We start from the raw sequence: 20,798 nt of genomic DNA on the forward strand, positions 1-20,798 counted from the left end.
GATAAATATACCAACAAAACCTGAAGAATACATCGTAAATTTACCGATGAAAATCATATTCACATCACTAACTTCGTCAAATCGGTTGCCTGGAAATTTGTGCAGAAATTTATTTATTTATATTATTAAACAATAGGTAATTGAGTGTTTTAAACAAAAGCAATACAGCTAGATAAACTCCTAGTAATTTGCTAGCTAAATAGTGATAAAACAAAGTGTATATGTGACACATAAAGGGGCGGAAATAATGTCAGTGCGGGTCGAGTGCGGGATACAACGTAGCACTTTCTTTTTGTCTGCAGCCAGCGAAAAATCAATATGTGTATGGGGTATAGAAATTGAATATGTATAGTATAGAGGCAGTGGTCTGATTATGCAGATATCTGGAAAAGGACAAGTGCCCCGCCGCAGCCCGCTCTCGCGATAATCAAATCAGTAATACGAAAATAACCACAGTGAGAGCAGGCAGTGTTCTTGTAATTTAAGATAGCCAGCAAAGCAATGAGTCCCCGTCCGAGTTGAACTTAACACTGCTCGCATGTTGATGATTCACTTAATTTACGCATTTATGTATACATTTGTAATTCGCAGAAATCGGTAATCAGGCTTTTGAGGCTGCAAATATGGGTTCGTTGTTCCGTAGCGAGGAGATGGCTTTATGCCAGCTCTTCCTACAAAGTGAGGCTGCCTACGCCTGCGTATCGGAGCTGGGCGAACTAGGCCTGGTGCAGTTCCGTGATGTAAGTATCTGCCTCCACTATGCCAAAGAGACACGTGGAATTATCTGCCTACACCCCTCTTTCAGCTCAATCCCGATGTGAACGCCTTCCAGCGCAAATTCGTCAATGAGGTACGCCGCTGCGATGAGATGGAGCGCAAGCTGCGCTACCTGGAGAAGGAGATCAAGAAGGATGGCATACCCATGCTCGACACGGGCGAGAGCCCCGAGGCACCACAGCCCCGTGAAATGATCGACTTGGAGGTGAGTTTTTGCGGCACTTTGGACATGGATTTCTATGGCTTCATGTTTGATTTTTACAGGCCACTTTTGAGAAATTGGAGAACGAACTGAGGGAAGTCAACCAGAATGCTGAGGCATTGAAGCGCAACTTTCTGGAGCTGACCGAACTGAAGCATATTCTGCGCAAGACACAGGTCTTCTTCGACGAGGTAAGCATGCGGCATTCGCAGCAGCAATTAGTACATGACGGTGGTTGGCACTACAACCAAAGTAAACAAGTCCCAGTCGCCGGACAATTCCTAATTTCCAATTAACATATGTATGGCTTAAAAGTACAACAACAAAAAGAACTAACCAACTTTTCTAAGCAATAATACCGAGAACCTGCACCGACAACACAAGTGTGGCAGCAGCCTCTGGTTTCTAGTTTTCATAAGTAAATCTATAAAACTATTTCCCCCCAAACACCCGGTTGAGTTCAAATCCAAATCCAAACTCTGAACACAAGACAAACACACAACAAACACACAACTCTTGGCACATCCCTTCAGATGATGTTCCTTTTTTTTCGGCACGATTCTGCCCCTAAAAGGATATGTGCTTACCCTTTCCCCCCTTTTGTATGATTTTTTGTACACAATTATTGCTGTAATTGTTTTGTTTTTCCAGTGTGCGTTAGTTATCAGTTTATGGTTATTTGTTTATATACTTGTATACCTCAAATGCTTTCCAAAACTGTATATTGTATATATATAAACCAGCTCTATGTATGCATATGCCAGGACCCTCCCCAGCCTTATTGTTTAGTACTAATTTTTTTATGAATATTTTTTGCAATTTTCGGTTATTATATGATTCGTTTTTTACATTTTGTTTTTCCATATATCCAATCAAACAATCAATATCCAATCAATCAAAATACACCTTGACCAAAAAAACGAAAAAACACCCAACCAACCCACACAAATATACAACACACACACATACGGCACACACTCCCCGCTGTCGTACTGCCTGTCCGGTTGTGTTGCCAGTCGGTGCCCACGGTGTACAAGTCGAGTGCTCCCTCACATTCATCCAACAAATATCGGCGCCTTCTGCAGATGGCCGACAATCAGAACGAGGATGAGCAGGCGCAGCTGCTGGGCGAGGAGGCGGTGCGTGCCAGCCAGCCGGGCCAAAATTTGAAACTTGGGTAAATATTGCTGTAGTCGGAAAACATCCCACAACCAACAACAACAGAAGCAGCAGCAACAAACAAACAAAATCACACAAGCCAACAACAACAATGGGAAAACTAAACTCAGGGCCAAAAAACTCGCAAAAAAAAAAAAAGATAAATCCATCTCGAATCTTGCTCGCTCTCCTGCTCCTCCCATCTACGATACCCTTGCAGTGGGTGTTACCATTCATACGTGAGGTTTGCGATGGGTTAAGTAAATCTACTCTCGCATCCATTCCCTACCTACGTTTGTCTGTTTTTCTATGCAAAGACATAGATATTCATTTAATTTGCTTTGTAGATTCTCCATCACGTATCAACGAATTTATAACCTCAACCCACTTGAAATCTGCAAGGGTATTCAAGCGTAGGTGACCGAAGCTAAATAGCTGTTCATTTTTTTGTTTCGCCTATTCCCTCTCCCATCAGGTGCTATCTGCATTTGTACAGTTAAAAAGTATTTTCCATATATGCATATGTCAGTGTTTGTGTGTATGTATGTGTCAGTCCCATCAATAATTGTCTATCGATGTGTTTGCTGCGGTGTCGATAAGCTGCGGCTATCGAATTCAAATAATTACGCGTAAAAAGCACATAATCTACATAATGTTTTCTGTGGTGTCGGTTTCAATTCTATCCATTCGGCTATACTCAACTATTCCTGTTCCTTTTCCTCGTAACCTCCTCCTGCCCAAATCCAACAAACAATCCTCACACATTTCCACACGAAGCGACTCGTATGAGTTTCTAATTTTGGAGGCGGTTCTTCACTAACCAGCGAGCTACTAAACTAACCATAAGTTGTATCTTAGCTTAGCTTATGTAAAATGCTTAGTCGAAAAACCCGAAATCGAAATCAATTTTGAAAAACTGAATTTCTAGCAAGAAGGCGGTGCGAACCAAACCACCGAATCGATGACGCGCGCCCTAATAACCGATGAGGCGCGCACCGCTGGTGCTTCCATGGGCCCCGTTCAGCTTGGGTACGTATCCAGCATTCGGCAGGCACAACACAACACACACACACACACATTCCGCCAGTTCGGTCTAAGGAATGTGTTTGTTATTTCGCTAAGCCTACAACAAACTATATCAACTTTACATTAAACCATTTAACTTTAAATGAACTCAACTCAATGCCACACAAAATTATTGCTTACTGCCGCCGCCAATTGCCAAATGCCAAAACAGAAAACTAACTGAGAAATCAATCAGGAGTCGCCGCCGCCGCCGCGCTTCAACACAAATCGAAATCGTAACCCCTACAATCCATAACCAAAGAACAGGCTCCAATCTTGCATGGAAGGGGAGTCTGTCTGGTTTAAAGCAATAATTTTCTGTGTAGACAAAAAACAAAGCAAAACGCAACTAAAACAAACGTCCTTCTCTTCTTATGCTTCCTATCTTCCCCCCACACAAAAAACGTTTTCCAAATGTCCAAAAAAAAAAACAAAAACCAAAAAAAAAACCACTTTGGTTGCAAATATTTAGTTACATGGAAAAATCGAATGAACGTGAGGATTATCTTCCATGGTTGGTACCCTGAACACACTGCCGAACTAGTCTAGGAAACCAATCAATCAATCAATCAATTGCCTCATTCTCAATCGATCGCTCGCTCATCCACTCGAATCGATCGATTCTGTCGCATCAGCAGTATATATATAGACCATTTCATTAGCTTCGCTCGCTCGCCCGCACACGCACCCGCACCGCATACCATACTCCGTTCTCCGATCCCCATACAACGTGCTAACGTCTTACCTGTCCTCCAATCCTCCCAAGAAGTTCCTTTTGCCGTTTTCTCAATCTGTTCATTCCATGCTCCCTCCCACCTGCGCGTGCTGCGCTCGCTCCATTGGTCAATTTTGTGCTTGAGAGTTTAGTTTTCCTTTTTTTGTCGTAAATAACCGGAATGTCTCTCTGTTGAATGTCCCGCCTGCACATATGAAAGATCCTCAGCTAATCTTTATTCTCCTCTAGCTTTGTGGCTGGCGTTATACTTCGCGAGCGTTTGCCGCCCTTTGAGCGGATGCTGTGGCGCGCCTGTCGAGGCAATGTGTTCCTGCGCCAGGCCATGATTGAGACACCGCTGGAGGATCCCACAAATGTAAGTCAATAGCGATATTAATAACCCTAATTAAAACTAATGTTAATTCTTTTTGCAGGGCGATCAGGTTCACAAGTCGGTGTTCATCATCTTCTTCCAGGGCGATCAGCTGAAGACGCGCGTCAAGAAGATATGCGAGGGCTTCCGAGCTACATTGTATCCCTGCCCCGAGGCTCCGGCTGATCGTCGTGAAATGGCAATGGGTGTGATGACACGCATCGAGGATCTCAACACGGTGCTGGGCCAGACCCAAGATCATCGCCATCGTGTGCTGGTTGCGGCCGCCAAGAACCTCAAGAATTGGTTCGTCAAGGTGCGCAAGATCAAGGCCATATACCATACGCTGAATCTCTTCAATCTGGACGTGACACAAAAGTGTCTGATTGCCGAGTGCTGGGTGCCGCTGCTGGATATTGAGACCATTCAGCTGGCGCTGCGACGTGGCACAGAGCGATCGGGTTCGTCGGTGCCGCCGATTCTCAATCGAATGCAAACGTTCGAGAATCCGCCCACGTATAATCGAACTAACAAGTTCACGAAGGCCTTTCAGGCCCTGATCGATGCGTATGGCGTGGCCAGCTACAGGGAAATGAATCCGGCACCATACACGATCATCACGTTCCCCTTTCTGTTTGCCGTGATGTTTGGGGACTTGGGCCATGGCGCCATAATGGCCTTGTTTGGGCTGTGGATGATACGCAAGGAGAAGGGGCTGGCTGCTCAGAAGACGGACAACGAGATTTGGAATATATTCTTTGGCGGTCGCTACATCATCTTCCTAATGGGCGTTTTCTCCATGTACACGGGCCTGATCTACAACGATATATTCTCCAAGTCGCTAAACATCTTCGGCTCCCACTGGCAGATGTCGTACAACAAGTCCACGGTGATGGAGAACAAGTATCTGCAGCTCAGTCCCAAGGATGATTACGAGGGCACGCCATATCCGTTTGGCATGGATCCGATTTGGCAGGTGGCAGGCTCCAACAAGATCATCTTTCATAATGCCTACAAGATGAAGATATCGATTATATTCGGTGTGATACACATGGTCTTTGGCGTTGTCATGAGCTGGCACAATCACACCTACTTCCGCAACAGAATCTCGATGATCTACGAGTTCATTCCCCAGTTGGTATTCCTTTTGCTTCTCTTCTTCTACATGGTACTGCTGATGTTCATCAAATGGATTAAGTTTGCGGCCACCAATCCGAGTGAGTTGCAATCTATTAAGTATTTGCGTTCGTTATATTAATTAACGATTCCTCTTGCAGAACCTTACTCGGAAGCCTGTGCACCTTCTATTTTGATTACATTCATCGACATGGTGCTGTTTAACAAACCCAAGGACCCGGTTAGGGATTGTCACGTGTACATGTTTTGGGGACAGCATTTTGTTCAGGTTTTGTTCGTACTGCTGGCCCTCGGCTGTATTCCCATCATGCTGCTGGCCAAACCCATGCTGATCATGCAGGCACGCAAATTGGCCAACGTAAGTAGAGTCGGATCGGTAGTGTGCGCACACCCAATCACCCCAAGAAATCATCACAACATCACTTCACATGGCACTTCAGACTCCATTCAGACTTTGTATACTAACCGCTTCTCGTTTATTGTGTGCTCTGTCCTTCCATTTAAACACACACTCACACACACACAACCACACCAAATCACACCACTAAACCAAACCAAATCACACCAAAAACCACACTTAAATACCAAACCAAATACTAAAGGAAGAGGTTAGTCGTGTCGTAGTGTAACTTCCCCTGTGTGTTGTTGTGTAAACCCCGCAAACTGCTTGCTAATCAGAGACCTTTTTCTTGCACTTTTGCACAGGTTCAGCCCATTGCTGGTGCCTCATCCGATGCCGAGACTGGTGGCGTATCCAATGGCGGTCCACATGGTGGCGGCGGTCCACACGAGGAGGAGGAGGAGATGTCAGAGATCTTCATACACCAGAGCATACACACCATCGAATATGTCCTGGGTTCGGTCTCTCACACCGCTTCCTATTTGCGTTTGTGGGCGCTCTCCCTAGCCCATGCACGTAAGTACTCAGTACTGCCCCAAAAAAGATGCCTCCAACTAATGTGTAATCCTCTTTCCCACCCACAGAGCTGGCTGAGGTCTTATGGACCATGGTGTTGTCCATTGGTCTGAAGCAGGAGGGCTGGTTTGGCGGCGTCATACTGACTTGTGTGTTTGCCTTCTGGGCCATACTCACTGTGGGCATCCTGGTGCTAATGGAGGGCTTGTCGGCGTTCTTGCACACATTGCGTCTGCACTGGTGGGTTCCGAGTGATGCTGCCCAAGGAAAACTGCTTATTAATCACTTTTTAAATCTATCCGACAGGGTCGAATTCCAGAGCAAGTTCTACAAGGGTCAGGGCTATGCTTTCCAGCCATTCTCCTTTGATGCCATCATTGAGAACGGATCAGCTGCAACTGAGGTGGAGTAGAAAGATACCGCGGCACAGGAGCAGCAACAGCAACAGCGATAACCAAAGCATGCTGAGAGTCTCATTTTGAGTTATAAATAATTATCCAAATAAGCTGATCTATTTAAATGGAATTTAACAAAACATAAAATACGCTTCAATGTTTAATAATCGTGAATTTACGTATCTATAGCCAACCCTCAGCACGTCTGTTAAATGTTAATACATAATCGATTAATGTTCTTTGTAGTTCGTCGTCTGCCGTCGTGTTTATTATATCTAATCGTATACTCATAAATAAATAGCATAGCGCCCGCTTAAGGGGTCAGCACCAAAAAACAAACACTACTTGCTAGCGGAATGTGTAAATCGCTGGACCATCAGTTCGTCCAGAGCCTTCACAAATTTCAGCATATTCTCATCGGCCGACTCGTACGCTCTGAGTGACTCAAAGTCTAGGCTTCCGAGCTGCACGGCCAACTGCCTGGGTTTGCATGTGTAAAGGTACCGCTCGGTGGTCAGCTGCATGGCCAATTCCTGCTGATGATTGTCCATAAGCTCGTCGTTGACCACAATGAGTCCGACCTTGCCGTTGGTCAATATATCCATGCAGGTGCCAGCGCCGGCATGTCCAATGATCAAATCGGCGGCCTTAATATCCTCTATGTTGGGCCGAAACGTGTACTGCTCCAGTTGTATGCCGTATTGCTCGCTTATCAGACGAGACTCCTCCGCACTCTTCGGCTCGGAATTGCCATGCTGCAGGATGAGCTTGCGGCACTCCCGAGATTGCAGGACCTTTAGAACCGACTCCGACGTTATGGCTTCAATGAGGGCATCGAATTTTGTTGTGCCAACAGTCACATAAACGGTTTTTAAATGCATTTAATGTTTTTTTTTTTTGGCGGTCGACGATGTATCTGCATTGACGTGTTTGTGATGTTTTGCGAAAGTCAGCTGTTTGCAGTTATCGTTCTTCTTCGTCTTCGCTGTGCCATTCACTGGAGGAGCTTCTCAAGCTTTTCGATTACATCAACCGTTACTTTTACATATTTTCTAAAAATAAACGCAATAAACAATTAAATACACATTAATTGATGTAGAGTGTTTTTTTTAACTATTTACTCGAATCTTGTAATGTTCACATTCATTTCATCATGCAGAGTTTTTCATGAGCTTCGCGATCTTTTTTGGGGTCGAAATTAAGTGTGGTGTTTATCGATAAGACCGCGTACCACTGTTCTGTTCGTTGTCAGCCGTTGAGCTTAACGGTTGTTGTGTTCGGTGCCCGGTGCATACATATAACGGTGTTTCGTCGTGGTCTCTGGGACAAATTGCAAGCTTAGCACGCCGGCGCACAAGTGCTGTGGAAGTGTGATTTGTTAAGATTTAATTCAATTATCAATCAACAACGTGCGCCTGCTAAAGTTTGGCCACTACGCTAAGGCTATATGTACCTATTCAAATATATGCATATGTAAACTTGCTCTTGGCAGTGTAATTGTGTTTGTGATTTTTATGTGTGGGTGACCCACACTCAAATGCGATTTAGTGCACTTTGCGTGGGTGTCGTCGTCGTCTCCAGCATAACAGTAAAGGTGTGAAAGAGTAAACAAACGAATCCAGTAAAGGGCCAAACGGTAAATTGAATTATTCTCACGTTGCTTACTTGCTCTTGCTCTTCGACTACTGTGCGTGTGACGGTGTGTGTGTGGGTCTGTACTCAAATGTTCTTTGCGTGGGTCGGCGTGTGGGAAAGTAATTGACTAATCAACACTTCATTTAATTTCGTTTTTATTTCTGCACACTTTTAACTTTGTTTATTTTATTTGGCGTTTTCATGTTTTTGTTTGCTGGTGGATTTGCGCTTCACTTGGCGGCATCTGGAAACGATTCAATGATATTTACAGTTGGCCAGAGTACACAGCGCACTAGTTCTCCTCTTCTCTCTCTTCCACTATTCTAATTATGCTTTCACGCTTTCAGGATCCATAAATTAAAGCAAAAAACTTTCCTTGGCGGTCGACTCGTCTTTTTATGATGGCAAATATTTATTGAAAATAGAAAAAAGTGAATATTCTGCAAATACAAATTTGTAGAAATCATCTTGGTACTCCCGAAATCCAATTAGAGCGGTAGTGCAAATTATCGAGGCCCAACCCGAGATCAGTTCTTCATTTGTGTCCGACCGGCCAGCCCCCCACTTGCTAGAGCACACACACTTACACACATACATGTGTGCACCCCTCCCACACGAGCGCCCGAAATCACTCAGCGCCCAATAAATTCTGTCTTTATTGGTATTTGTGATGCCCGTTTGATGCTGCTGCTAGGAGAGGAGAGGAACCGCGATGAGCGATTAAATTTGTTTTAATGTCTTAATCGCGTGGGTGTGAGAGAGTGCGAGAGAGATGGAGCAATATTTACATGTCCGTTGAAACAGACCACAAACTCTACTCTCTCTCTGTCTCTCGCGAAAAAAATCACATCCATGTCCTCGTAATAATTAATTGACTACAAAGTACATATATCTATGGCCATATGGCTGCATCATCACCATCATCATCATCGCCTCGCCATCGGCTTGCACGCAGTTTATCAATGAAATATAGCCATAAATTGGATCCCCAGCGGGAGTCTGTCCCCGCTCATTCCACCAGCATCCCACCATCCCCCATGGGCGTCATATCGTTTGCAGCCTTATTTCCATGAAGGTCAGCCATCGTGTCAGCATCGGGTCAGGGGGATTGACTTCTGTAGTAGTTGTCGGCGTTTAATTGCTGTAATTTGCAAAAAAAAAAAAAACAAAAAAAAAAACAGTAACAGCAGGAGAAGGAGGAATACCACACCCCCACCCCCAGAGGGGCCAGCAGCTGGGGAGCAGAGCAGCAAAAGTGGCTGATCAAATTAATGTCATAAACTCAATTAGTCGGGGCGGACATATTTGCATGAATGCTCTGCTCTGCTCTTCTCTGCTTCGTTTGTATAAGCTGATTTATGACGCTGTTGTTGCGCTCCTCAATTTATTCTCAAACTTTTGCCAATTGATAATAACGCCGGGAGTTCGGACATTCTGTTTCTGTGCTAGTCTGCTTTCTTGCTAATCTCGCAGAATTGCAGATGAAAGGTCACATCACCCAAAATGATTTTATTATTGTTTTTAATCTGAAATTAATTAGTGTTTGTCATTGCTACATAAGTAAATGCTAGCTTTTAACAATGGAATTTCAAATGTTTTAATATTTTTGCAACTTTCTTGAATTCTCTTTTGAAGCATCCTCTTGTGCATCTTGAGTCGAGCATTACTTCACTTTGATGTAAAGGGATTTTTCTGCAACGTTGTTTCTTCTTGAACTTTCCCAAAACCCAACAAAAACCAAACTTGTTGTATACTAAAGATCCCTGGGTCTGCCGAGTTAAGAGTAAAAGCGCATGACCAAACACGATTACGAATTACCTACCCATAATACTCAAGTAATATTATAATTTAATTCTTGGACCAGTTTGGTGGGGAAATATCTAGTGATTAAATTACGTTGATGGGAAAACCCCAAGTTGCGAATGCTGGAAAACATCTACTTATAGATCTATATGGATCTATAAAAACCCAACTACTTGACATATGCAAGTGCGTTTTGGGGCTGCTAACAAAAGGCAGTTAAATATGCATGTTTATCTATTCGTCTGGCAGTGGGATTGTCGCTACGAGTTTTACACGAACAATGAATGATTTGTTGTTAACCGCTGTTAATCATACAGCAGCAGCAGCAGTCTGGGATGAGCTAATGGCAGCGTTACGTACTTGAGCCACTCCCCTCCCCGCAGGTTTCGTTGACAAAACGTTTACGTGCGGGCAACCCTTTTGCTTTGGCTTCGCTTCCTTTTGCCAGCCACGAATGGGGTTGGGATGCACAATTTGATCAGCGGTGACACATGACACAGAGCCATCAGAGAAAGAGAGAGAAACCACTTAAGTGGAGAGAATAATAATACTCCGAACTGTCGTGATTGCAGCAAACCTGCAGCTGCATATCACATTACCTGCCACCCCAAACCACACCACACCAGCAGGAAGTGGAAGTGGAAGTGGAAGTGGTGTTCCTGTCGTGTTCCTGACTACTAATCGATAGCTTCTTCCTGTTTGGTTGCAGAATTGATTGGTTAACTACTACAAGATGGTCGTCAAGGAGATGCCCCTGCACGAGAATCTCAGCATGGAGAATCGTTCTGGCAGTGCATCCGCACCAGCCACCACGACGACCAGCTTCTCGCGGGTGGGCCGACGCTACAGCTTGTCTCTGACGACAGCCGTGATCCTCGCTTCCTTCTTTCTGTGCACGCTGCTCGCCGTGGGCCTTATTGTGTACAACTTTGCCACATGCGAACAACAGACGATCGGCGAGGACGAGGACATTGTCTGCACCAGTGTCCATCAGCGGCACAAGCAGCGCCACGGCCACAACGATGGACAGCCCAAGTACGATCGAGATGTGCGCCTGCCCCGCTCCATACAGCCGCTCAAGTACAACATCACACTGGTGCCGCAGCTGAGCGGCAACTTTAGCTTCGCTGGCACTGTGCAGATACGCATTCGAGTGCTCGAGGATTGTTACAACATCACCATGCACGCCGAGGAGCTGAATATCTCGCGCAGCGATGCAGCCGTCTACCGAGTGCTGGCCAAGGAGGAGCTGGACAAGGACTCGCTGCGTATCCACAAACAGTATCTGGTGGGAGCCAAGCAGTTCTTTGTCATCGAACTGTACGACAAGCTGCTGCGGGGTGCCGAGTATGTGGTGCATCTGCGCTTCGATGGCATTATACAGGACTATCTGCAGGGTTTCTATCGCAGCTCCTACGAAGTGCTCAACGAAACGAGGTTAGTTTCAGCAGCGTTGCGGCTAAGTTTCCCCCGTTCTAGTTGTGTTTCCACTTGCAGGTGGGTTGCCTCCACACAGTTCCAGGCCACGGATGCACGACGCGCCTTTCCCTGCTTCGATGAGCCGGCGCTAAAGGCTAACTTTACGCTGCACATAGCACGACCACGCAACATGACCACAGTGTCCAATATGCCCATTGTACACAGCAATAATCAGTAAGTCTGAAAGGGATTACTCTCCAAGAGAGGCCCACTAATGCTCCCTCTCTTGTGCTTCCACAGCGAAACTATACCCAATTATGTGTGGGATCACTTTGCCCAATCACTGCCCATGTCCACATATCTGGTGGCCTATGCCATATCCGACTTTACGCACATCTCCTCGGGCAAAATTTCGGTGTGGGCCAGGGCCGATGCCATCAAATCCGCGGAATACGCCCTGAGTGTCGCCCCGAAGATACTCAACTTTCTGCAAGAGTTCTTCAATGTCACATTCCCTCTGCCAAAGATCGATATGATCGCCTTGCCCGAGTTCCAGGCAGGTGCCATGGAAAACTGGGGATTGATTACCTATCGGGAGACGACAATGCTGTACGATCCAGGTGTCGCGACTGCCAACAACAAGCAGCGTGTGGCTTCGGTGGTGGGTCACGAGTTGGCCCATCAGTGGTTCGGGAATCTGGTGACGCCCAGCTGGTGGTCGGACATCTGGCTGAATGAGGGATTCGCCAGCTATATGGAGTACATTACAGCAGACGCTGTGGCCCCCGAGTGGAAGCAGCTGGACCAGTTTGTGGTCAATGAACTGCAGACGGTGTTCCAGCTGGATGCGCTCTCCACATCGCACAAGATCTCACATCAGGTGTTCAATCCGCAGGAGATATCCGAGATATTCGATCGCATTTCGTATGCCAAGGGATCGGCCATCATACGAATGATGGCACACTTCCTGACCAATCCAGTGTTTCGCCGTGGACTCAGCAAGTATCTGCAGGAGATGTAAGTGCAGAATCTCCAAAATCCTTTCTCCTTCACAACTCCATTTACTTGGCAGGGCGTACAACTCGGCCACGCAGGACGATCTCTGGCGTTTCCTCACCAACGAGGCGAAATCCTCCGGGCTGTTGGATCACAGCACAAGTGTAAAGGAAATCATGGACACATGGACGCTGCAGACGGGCTATCCGGTGGTCAAGATCTCGCGGCATCCCAACACAAACGCCATACGGCTGGAGCAAGTGCGCTTCGTCTACACCAACACCACGAAGGAGGATGAGGGTCTGCTCTGGTGGATACCCGTTACCTTTACCACCGCCACGGAATTGAATTTTGCCAACACTCGCCCCACCACCTGGATGCCGCGCACAAAGCTGTACGAGCTGGAGAATCGTAATCTATCCACTGCCAAGTGGTTCATCTTCAACATCCAACAGACGGGCTACTATCGCGTCAACTACGATTTGGACAATTGGCGTGCGGTGACCGAACATCTGATGGATCCCAAGCACTTTGAGGAGATTGCGCCAGCCAATCGGGCTCAGCTAATTGACGATGTGCTGAATCTGGCACGTGGCTCGTATTTGTCGTATGGCACGGCCATGAATCTCACACGGTATCTGGCCCACGAGACAGGCCATGTGCCATGGAAGGCGGCCATCACGAATTTCAATTTTATTGATTCAATGTTTGTCAACTCTGGGGACTATGATCTGCTAAAGGTATGCATTACACATGGGACTTTCTTTCCATATTCATCAATCTTTCCCCTTAGAACTATCTGCTGAAACAGTTGCGAAAGGTCTACGATGAGGTGGGATTCAAGGATTCGCAGCAGGAGAGCGAGGACATCTTGTTGCTGCTGAAACGTTCCGAGATTCTAAATATGGCCTGCCATTTGGGGCATCAGGAGTGCATCTCCGAGAGCAATAGGCACTTCCAAAACTGGGTGCAGAGCGCCAATCCCGATGCCAATAATCCGTAAGCAAGAACCTAAAATTTAACCACAAATAATGAGATTTCTTGTACACAGAATTGGACCCAATCTACGTGGTGTTGTCTACTGCTCGGCCATACAATATGGCACCGAATACGAATGGGACTTTGCCTTTGAGCGGTATCTGAAGACCAGCATACCAGGGGAGAAGGAGCTGCTGCTGAGTGCGCTCGGCTGCTCTAAGGAGCCCTGGCTGCTCTATCGCTTTCTGCGGCGTGGCATTGCCGGTCAGCACATACGCAAACAGGATGTCCTTCGGGTGTTTGCTGCCGTCGCCAATACGGTGGTGGGTCAGCAAATAGCCTTTGATTTTCTACGCAATAACTGGCAAGAGATTAACACCTAGTAAGGAACAAACCATCACGAGTGCCGCTGAAGAATATAATTGGTAATTTTTCCATTGCAGCATGGGCTCGCAGATATCCAACATACACACATTGCTGAAGTTTGCAACAAAGCGCATGAATTCCAAGTTCCAGTTGGCCGAATTCGAGGACTTTGTGAAGGATGCACGCTGGGACTACGATCGGCCCGTACAGCAGATCGTGGAACAGGTGGAGACCAGCGTGGACTGGATGAATCGCAACTACAAGTCGATTGTCGAGTGGCTGAAGATCGAGGCAAAGATCGGGGGAGCGTAAGCAGGATTGCAGGATCAATGCTGCAGCAGTATTAGGAAAACATTTTGCAAACTGCAACTGCATTATCATTTTAGCTTTTACCTTTTAAGTTCTTTGTCTTGGGCAACCAATGCATTTATATTTAGTATTTATATTTACATTTATGTATATCTCTCCAGTGTTTTCGCCAAAGGAGAAGAAACCCTTTGGCCTTTGGCAGATAGATCAAACAAATGCGACGGCACCACGCCACGGTCCGTCCAATGCTGAAGCTGAAGCGCCTTGCCTCGTATCGTATCGATGTTTTTCTGGTACTTTTTAATGTACACTCGTACTTTGTTCATATATTTGTTCATTACAATTATGAGAGTCTTGTAATAATTTTGTTTAGTGTTAATCTACAACCGTATTTACCCTGTACTTGTACTTAAATGTAAATCGAATTAAATGGAATGCAAATGGATCATCATCAGTCACGTTTCACAGGTTGAGCTCTCCTGCTGCCTGGCAGTCTCAGGACATCGGCAAACATGAGCGTACCCACAAAGACCATCACTGTGCCCAGCCAGTGGTAGGCCGTAAAGGGATTGCGGAAGTAAACGATCGAAAACACAAGGGAAATGAACTTGCGCAGCGTTATGATCAGTGTTACGGTGAGGGAGCTGCACTCCGTGGTCAGAGCATACACAGAACTGATGCACATGTTCTGTGTGAGCACGTTGCCCAGCAGATAGAGCAGAACCAGCGGCACTGCCACGCCCAGCAGCGGCAATGTGTAGGCTTCACCCGCGCAGGCCAGTCGCCAATGGGCTCGTATGTTGTCGTGCATGAGTAGGAACGCTGGCAGTGGCAGCAGGTGCGTGTAGTACAGGGCTTCGCGGGCACATTTCCCGTGTCGCCGATAGAGCAGCTCCTGGGTGATGCCCATGTACGAGGAGACGAAGAGGGCCAGCACTAGCAGCATTACACCCACTAGCCAGCGCCATACGTCTGCCTCTGTGGCGCTCTCCGCAGCGCTTTGGACGGGCAAATCCCGGCTGGAGACGTACGTGCAAATGAAGATACCCACGCTAATCATGACGACCGAAATATACTGCCACAAGCGATACTTTTTCTTGAGTATTATGGTGCCCAAGCACATGTTGGATATGAGGGAACCTCCACGTATGATCATGTGCAGCGTCATGGACACATTGAACTCGAACACATAGTTATTGCACACACTCGTCACGAAGAACATGGCTACGAGCAGGGCATAGTCGCGCAGGCTGATTTTTCTCTGGGCCAGTCCAAGCCGGGATGTAAAGATGAGCCCCTCCAGGGCTACGAACGCAAACTGGGCAGCGGTCACGAGGTTCCCGATGCCCGGATCGAGTTTCACAAGCAGCTCCAGAAAGACTCCGCCACTGCAGCAGCCCACAAGTACGCCGCCCATGGCCAGAACACACCGAGGGCTTATTTGCATCTTCATGCTATCAATGCACAACTACGAATAAACTAGTGAACATCATCAAGGTACCGGCTGGCCATGGCTCTGGTTCTGCTTGATCTTGGTCATTATGATGAACTTGTAAGCCAATTTGGTTTCGACCAAACCAGGTGTGAACAAAAAAGGTCAACAGGTGGGTATCGATACTCTACCATCTCTAGAACAGCTGATACCCTTAGCGATAAGCGGTAGTGGGAAAATAGTTAACAAAACAAAACAAAACAAAGTTAAATGTAGTGCAGACACTTGGAAGCTGATAATCTGCAAATAACAATGGAAGTCACTAAGTGTCGACTCGGTCCACTGAATGATGATAAGAATTGATAGTTCCTACGGAGACAGCGTCGAAGTGGAAATCAAATCCACAGTCGTCGCAGCCAAATTTAGATGACCGCTTGAATGAATGAATGCAATCTTCGGATTCGTACATTTAGTCATAGAAATGAAAATTTCGTTTAATCACATTCGCAATAGATGAAACAAATACAAGTAGATATAGATATGGATATGGGATATGAATTATAGAGATTTGGTTCCCGAAATCAGTTCCTGACCTGCAGTAGTGAAATAATTTGATTCAATTTATCCGTTTGCCGAGCCTCAAACGCCTCCAGTCTTGTCGTAACAAGGTGCTCCAGCTGCTCGAATTTCTTGTCAATGTGTTCCTGGAGGTCGGACAAATCTGAAGCAACAGCCTGTACGGGCGACTCGGCATGCGTGGTACAGCCTTTTATTAGGGACATAAGCTCCGGCGGAACATCCTCAACTTTTGCTGTCGATGGCGCCTCCGCAGGCACTGTACAGCTCTTCATGAGGGACATAAATTTTTGCATCTTATCGCCGTGCTCCTCTGCCTTAGTTTTGCCATCCCCAGTGCCACCTTTTTGGAGCAGCTCCTTGACTTTTTGCAAGTCTACAGGCCGCGGCAGCTGTGTGGTAATGCCATTCGGATTCGGCGCTACATGCAGGATGGCACCATAAACGCAGATTTCGTTGGCCGATGTGAGCAATTTGAGATTTATATCAGCAATGCCGGAACGATCAATTTCCATATCGTAGCGATACGGGCGTATGGGCACATCGTCGTCATCTTCCTCGAGGCAAGTGCCATAGATCGTTTCGCAGTACTCCTGCAATGGTCCTATAAATAGTTCCACCTTGGGCGCGCTGCAGACGAGCGTCAGGGCTGCGATTTTAAAACGAGGAATTATTTGAAAACGCAACTCGCACGGCGGTGGCGGATCATCATTGTGGGAGAACAGGACAGCGCGACTCTCATTGACCACGTCATCTAGGTCGGGTCTGTGAACAAGGAAACAAAGCCATATATGTACATGTAATGCTTGTAAATAATTATATATGGAAACCAGTTTTTGGGGCGTGAAGTCCTTTGTCTTACTTGACAAACACATCATCATCGGACAGCTGTGTGGGCACCAGTTTAGAGAGCTCATTTCCAGCGGTTTGAGTCCAGCTGCAGCGGGCAGTCACCGGGACGGACATTATTTAATTTTAAACAAATTATTTCGGCGCAAATATAACAAACAAAAAGAATCAAAACAGCCAGAGATGGCACAGTCACACTCGATAGCACACAACGTGGCTGCCAACTTGTTGCGCGGAATGGGCTGCCAACCCTGCGAAATACACCCACACGAAATACAACCGGGCGCCCGCGTTTGACAAGTCCGACCTTGAGGAGGCCCCTTGTAGGTCAAATTTAAGCAAATTCAAAGAAAAGCGACAGTGCTGTGTTATAAGCAGCCCCGAAAGGTATACACAATTTTCCGCAACCTACTCCGAGTAGCAAATATGGGTGGCAAGTACAAGATTGTGATGGTCCGCCACGGCGAGTCCGAATGGAACCAGAAGAATCAGTTCTGCGGCTGGTACGATGCCAATCTGAGTGACAAGGGTAAGGGGGGCTTTAAGTGATGTTATCCAACAGGGCGCATACTTAATTTCGATTGATCGGCACAGGCAAGGAGGAGGCTCAGGCAGCTGGCAAGGCTGTGAAGGATGCTGGTCTGGAGTTCGATGTGGCCCACACTTCGGTGCTGACTCGCGCTCAGGTTACCCTGGCAAGCATTCTGCAGGCCAGCGGCCACAAGGAGATCCCCATCCAGAAGACCTGGCGTCTGAATGAGCGTCACTACGGTGGACTCACTGGCCTGAACAAGGCCGAGACTGCCGCCAAGTACGGTGAGGCCCAGGTGCAGATCTGGCGTCGCAGCTTCGACACACCGCCGCCACCCATGGAGCCCGGACACGCCTACTATGACAACATTGTCAAGGATCCCCGCTACGCCGATGGCCCCAAGCCCGAGGAGTTCCCCCAGTTCGAGTCCCTCAAACTGACCATCGAACGCACACTGCCATACTGGAACGATGTGATCATTCCCCAGATGAAGGAGGGCAAGCGCATCCTGATCGCAGCGCACGGAAACAGTCTGCGTGGCATCGTCAAGCATTTAGATAGTAAGTATGGAACATGCACCCAAACTTGAATGGGTAAAGAACGCTGATCCCTTTCAGATCTCTCTGAGGATGCCATCATGGCCCTGAACTTGCCCACTGGCATCCCATTTTTCTATGAGCTGGACGAGAACTTCAAGCCGGTGGTGTCCATGCAGTTCCTCGGCGATGAGGAGACCGTCAAGAAGGCCATCGAGGCTGTCGCTGCCCAGGGCAAGGCCAAGTAGGTCAAAAAAACCCTCACAAATCCGGCTCTAACAGACGATGATGCTCTGACAACGCTTTAGTTCTTCTTCATGGTAGCCCATAATCGTTGTTCTTGTTGTTATCGTAGCAGTTTAAATGGTTCATCCCCACACTCTCTACAGTTAATAAATAATTTATTGTAACACATCCACGCAGGCCCAGGCATCCAGGGTTATTTATTGTCAGACAGCCATCACTTTTTCTTGTTCTTTTTGCCATCCTTCGCCAGCTCCAGTCCCAGTATGCACTTGGGCGGCACCTTGTACGTTTCCGTGAGCAGCGTGTACACAAATCGCACCTGATTGCCCTGGATTTGCAGCTGCTCGAGCTTCTGATGCGGCAGTTTGACAATACTCGTGCTGGCAGCGGCGCCCTGCTTGCACAGCTTTATGAATTCGGCCAGGATGATGCCGTAGGCCTCGATGTTGCTCACCAGCGTCACCTTCTTGTTGCCGGATCGCGTGGCCAGCGACATTTGTATCATGGGCTTGCCACTCGTGTCCTTGCCGCTGCACATCTGATATGAGTGCTCCATCTTGCTGGTTATTATCGAGCAGACCTCGCTGAGCGTGCCCTCCCGATTGCCATACAGCTCCTGCAGCGTCTCATCCGGTCGCACCAGCTTCGTTTTCACATCCTGCAGTCCGTGCTTGGCCACATACTCGCGCACAATCTTCTTGACCTGCCCCACAGGTATGCCCTCGCCGCGTTTGAAGTTCATTTTGGTGAAGAAGGCCGCCGTAACGTCCGACACAATGTACATTTCCTTCAGCTCCGAGTGAAACAGAGGCGTCTCGGACGCCGCTCCGTTCGCTTCGTTTGCCTTTACGTCTGTAATGAAATTGACCAATTCTGGATGCTCCAGATCCACCGAGATAATCTTATCCACGCCTTTGCTCTCCTCCCGCACCACAATGAAGCCCTGGTCAACCATGTCGGCCAGGAAATTTGACAACTTCTTGTAGCGCGTCTTCTTCAGGTCGATCTGCTCGCTCGCCTCGTTCACCACGTACAGCCGGTAAAAGTTGCTGGTAAGCAGCGGCAGTGGCAGTTTCTTTCCATTGTTTTTCAGTGCAGACAGAAAGGCGTTTCTCAGTATATACTCTTGGGACACTTCATTCGATTCCGCTGGCGGGGATGTGTCCGCGGTTTCAGTGTGTTCTTCGTCCTCAGCCACAGACATTAAAGCAGTGCCAGACTCTAGCTCCTGTGTGTCCACTGCCTGTGTCACAGATGCAAATGTGTCCGGTGCTTCCGCAGCTTCTGCCTTTGGTGTCTTCTTTCGTTCCGCCTCAGCGCCGAGGGCAGGTAAGTCATCGGTCGACACGGCTTTGGTCCGCACCAGCGGTATTTGTTGCACCAGACTGGGTTCGTGGGCCCAGAGCTTGTCGCCGAATAAATGAAGCATTTTGACAGCCACTCCATGGCCACCGCACATGTACAGATCATCACTGGAACGTGCCAGCTGTCCCACACCCACCGCAGACTTGTTATTGGTTAGATTTACGGCCACTGCAACAAAGAAAAAGAGCTATTAAAGAGCTTTAAAGTGTGTGCCACTCAACTCACTCAGCTGTCCCTTCTTGTAGTGTCCGTACATGCTCATTCCAACGCCTAGCGGTACCACTCCCGGCAGCATCAGGTCCGCGCCATTGGTGAGTTTCGGTAGGACGCCTTCGTGGGTCGTATAGTAAGGCAAAATGTTGGGCACAATCCACATTGCATACAATGTGGGCACTAGCTGCCCGCCGTCCAGCTCAAAGAACATGGGCTGCTTGTCCACGCAGTAGACAACGCTCTGGACACCGCCATGGGTGAGAATCTTGACGTGGGTGACCGCAGCCTTTGCCGGCACCAGCTGATCCACCGAAATGTTGGGAAAGGCCAGCTCCACTCGCTGGCGAAACTTCTTGCTCTCGGAACCCTTGAGGGCCGCACTGCTCTTGGGTCTGTATGGTTTCAGAAACATTTGCACTTTCTAATATTTTGCAATAAATGAAATAATTCAAAACAAAAAACACATGCAAGAATAAATATATCGAGATATATACCGTAAACGATATGCCGAATTTATCGAAGTAAAATGTAATTAGCAATGTAAACTTTAACCTGCATAAACCACCAATTGAAAACAGTTATTTTCCTAATTCCTCGATAATAATATTCGGTCTAAGATTACTAGCCAGCTAAGTCTTTCAGCCCTAAAAATGTGTGTTTGCTTAAGATTAGTTAGCTTTCTATGCGAATTTGGGCTAAATATAACTTGATATGCTTTATGATAGATGTTGCCAAATAGCAAGTGGTCAGCTCCGTCAATCACAGCTGCCCATCCCAGTGGAAAATTTGCTGTCCTTTTTTTGTA

General features: G+C 47.2%; 7 protein-coding genes across 16 annotated transcripts; 3 read left to right on the top strand and 4 right to left on the bottom strand.

Moving 5' to 3' along the window:
• The first annotated feature begins 47 nt into the window (after positions 1-47).
• On the top strand, positions 48-7,077 carry LOC117582702 (V-type proton ATPase 116 kDa subunit a). Of its 9 annotated transcripts, none has more exons than XM_034270612.1 (12): positions 48-136; positions 592-740; positions 806-982; positions 1,042-1,170; positions 1,996-2,156; positions 4,167-4,293; positions 4,352-5,507; positions 5,568-5,785; positions 6,030-6,035; positions 6,133-6,343; positions 6,412-6,583; positions 6,650-7,077. In XM_034270612.1, the coding sequence occupies exons 2-12, from the start codon at positions 624-626 to the stop codon at positions 6,753-6,755; spliced, it is 2,580 nt and encodes an 859-aa protein (XP_034126503.1). In that variant the 5' UTR covers positions 48-136; positions 592-623; the 3' UTR covers positions 6,756-7,077. The 9 variants fall into 9 exon arrangements, with proteins under 9 accessions (XP_034126503.1, XP_034126504.1, XP_034126501.1 ...); XM_034270613.1 differs by lacking the exon at positions 48-136 and adding an exon at positions 231-249; XM_034270610.1 differs by lacking the exons at positions 48-136; positions 1,996-2,156 and adding exons at positions 3,066-3,166; positions 3,675-3,716.
• On the bottom strand, positions 6,969-7,725 carry LOC117582715 (UDP-N-acetylglucosamine transferase subunit ALG13 homolog). The gene has a single exon (XM_034270638.1). It carries the CDS (start codon positions 7,617-7,619, stop codon positions 7,080-7,082), a length of 540 nt encoding a protein of 179 aa, XP_034126529.1. The 5' UTR covers positions 7,620-7,725; the 3' UTR covers positions 6,969-7,079.
• A 246-nt stretch (positions 7,726-7,971) lies between these two features.
• LOC117582701 (aminopeptidase N) lies at positions 7,972-14,695 on the top strand. Of its 2 annotated transcripts, none has more exons than XM_034270606.1 (8): positions 7,972-8,374; positions 10,886-11,613; positions 11,674-11,829; positions 11,896-12,612; positions 12,668-13,331; positions 13,385-13,590; positions 13,643-13,951; positions 14,013-14,695. In XM_034270606.1, the coding sequence occupies exons 2-8, from the start codon at positions 10,910-10,912 to the stop codon at positions 14,245-14,247; spliced, it is 2,991 nt and encodes a 996-aa protein (XP_034126497.1). In that variant the 5' UTR covers positions 7,972-8,374; positions 10,886-10,909; the 3' UTR covers positions 14,248-14,695. The 2 variants fall into 2 exon arrangements, with proteins under 2 accessions (XP_034126497.1, XP_034126498.1); XM_034270607.1 differs by having other exon boundaries at positions 7,972-8,332.
• Positions 14,524-15,815, bottom strand: LOC117582709 (UDP-xylose and UDP-N-acetylglucosamine transporter). The gene has a single exon (XM_034270630.1). It carries the CDS (start codon positions 15,695-15,697, stop codon positions 14,696-14,698), a length of 1,002 nt encoding a protein of 333 aa, XP_034126521.1. The 5' UTR covers positions 15,698-15,815; the 3' UTR covers positions 14,524-14,695.
• Positions 15,816-16,125: 310 nt separating this feature from the next.
• On the bottom strand, positions 16,126-17,306 carry LOC117582710. Its single transcript, XM_034270631.1, has 2 exons — positions 17,115-17,306; positions 16,126-17,017 (listed from the first exon to the last, which is right to left on the bottom strand). Exons 1-2 carry the CDS (start codon positions 17,216-17,218, stop codon positions 16,258-16,260), a joined length of 864 nt encoding a protein of 287 aa, XP_034126522.1. The 5' UTR covers positions 17,219-17,306; the 3' UTR covers positions 16,126-16,257.
• Positions 17,307-17,443: 137 nt separating this feature from the next.
• On the top strand, positions 17,444-18,581 carry LOC117582712 (phosphoglycerate mutase 1). Its single transcript, XM_034270635.1, has 3 exons — positions 17,444-17,630; positions 17,696-18,193; positions 18,251-18,581. Exons 1-3 carry the CDS (start codon positions 17,528-17,530, stop codon positions 18,415-18,417), a joined length of 768 nt encoding a protein of 255 aa, XP_034126526.1. The 5' UTR covers positions 17,444-17,527; the 3' UTR covers positions 18,418-18,581.
• LOC117582706 (eukaryotic translation initiation factor 2D) lies at positions 18,554-20,469 on the bottom strand. The gene is made up of 2 exons (XM_034270625.1): positions 20,006-20,469; positions 18,554-19,948 (listed from the first exon to the last, which is right to left on the bottom strand). Exons 1-2 carry the CDS (start codon positions 20,403-20,405, stop codon positions 18,630-18,632), a joined length of 1,719 nt encoding a protein of 572 aa, XP_034126516.1. The 5' UTR covers positions 20,406-20,469; the 3' UTR covers positions 18,554-18,629.
• Between the last annotated feature and the right edge of the window lie 329 nt (positions 20,470-20,798).

This window comes from Drosophila guanche, unplaced genomic scaffold, assembly GCF_900245975.1.
Source record: "Drosophila guanche unplaced genomic scaffold, DGUA_6, whole genome shotgun sequence".
NCBI classification, from domain to species: domain Eukaryota; kingdom Metazoa; phylum Arthropoda; class Insecta; order Diptera; family Drosophilidae; genus Drosophila; species Drosophila guanche.

What these genes read in the sequence shown, in the direction of transcription:
- LOC117582702 (XM_034270612.1), top strand. Translation starts at nt 624, where the DNA reads ATGGGTTCGTTGTTCCGTAGCGAGGAGATGGCTTTATGCCAGCTCTTC. An exon ending in GTGAAATGATCGACTTGGAG is followed by an intron (nt 983 to 1,041) that starts GTGAGTTTTTGC and finishes TGATTTTTACAG; the next exon opens with GCCACTTTTGAGAAATTGGA. An exon ending in GGCCAAAATTTGAAACTTGG is followed by an intron (nt 2,157 to 4,166) that starts GTAAATATTGCT and finishes ATTCTCCTCTAG; the next exon opens with CTTTGTGGCTGGCGTTATAC.
- LOC117582715 (XM_034270638.1), bottom strand. Translation starts at nt 7,619, where the DNA reads ATGCATTTAAAAACCGTTTATGTGACTGTTGGCACAACAAAATTCGAT.
- LOC117582710 (XM_034270631.1), bottom strand. Translation starts at nt 17,218, where the DNA reads ATGTCCGTCCCGGTGACTGCCCGCTGCAGCTGGACTCAAACCGCTGGA. An exon ending in GATGATGATGTGTTTGTCAA is followed by an intron (nt 17,018 to 17,114) that starts GTAAGACAAAGG and finishes CCTTGTTCACAG; the next exon opens with ACCCGACCTAGATGACGTGG.
- LOC117582701 (XM_034270606.1), top strand. Translation starts at nt 10,910, where the DNA reads ATGGTCGTCAAGGAGATGCCCCTGCACGAGAATCTCAGCATGGAGAAT. An exon ending in GAAGTGCTCAACGAAACGAG is followed by an intron (nt 11,614 to 11,673) that starts GTTAGTTTCAGC and finishes TTCCACTTGCAG; the next exon opens with GTGGGTTGCCTCCACACAGT. An exon ending in AATCCCGATGCCAATAATCC is followed by an intron (nt 13,591 to 13,642) that starts GTAAGCAAGAAC and finishes TCTTGTACACAG; the next exon opens with AATTGGACCCAATCTACGTG.
- LOC117582706 (XM_034270625.1), bottom strand. Translation starts at nt 20,405, where the DNA reads ATGTTTCTGAAACCATACAGACCCAAGAGCAGTGCGGCCCTCAAGGGT. An exon ending in CTACAAGAAGGGACAGCTGA is followed by an intron (nt 19,949 to 20,005) that starts GTGAGTTGAGTG and finishes TCTTTGTTGCAG; the next exon opens with TGGCCGTAAATCTAACCAAT.
- LOC117582712 (XM_034270635.1), top strand. Translation starts at nt 17,528, where the DNA reads ATGGGTGGCAAGTACAAGATTGTGATGGTCCGCCACGGCGAGTCCGAA. An exon ending in TGCCAATCTGAGTGACAAGG is followed by an intron (nt 17,631 to 17,695) that starts GTAAGGGGGGCT and finishes TGATCGGCACAG; the next exon opens with GCAAGGAGGAGGCTCAGGCA. An exon ending in CATCGTCAAGCATTTAGATA is followed by an intron (nt 18,194 to 18,250) that starts GTAAGTATGGAA and finishes GATCCCTTTCAG; the next exon opens with ATCTCTCTGAGGATGCCATC.
- LOC117582709 (XM_034270630.1), bottom strand. Translation starts at nt 15,697, where the DNA reads ATGAAGATGCAAATAAGCCCTCGGTGTGTTCTGGCCATGGGCGGCGTA.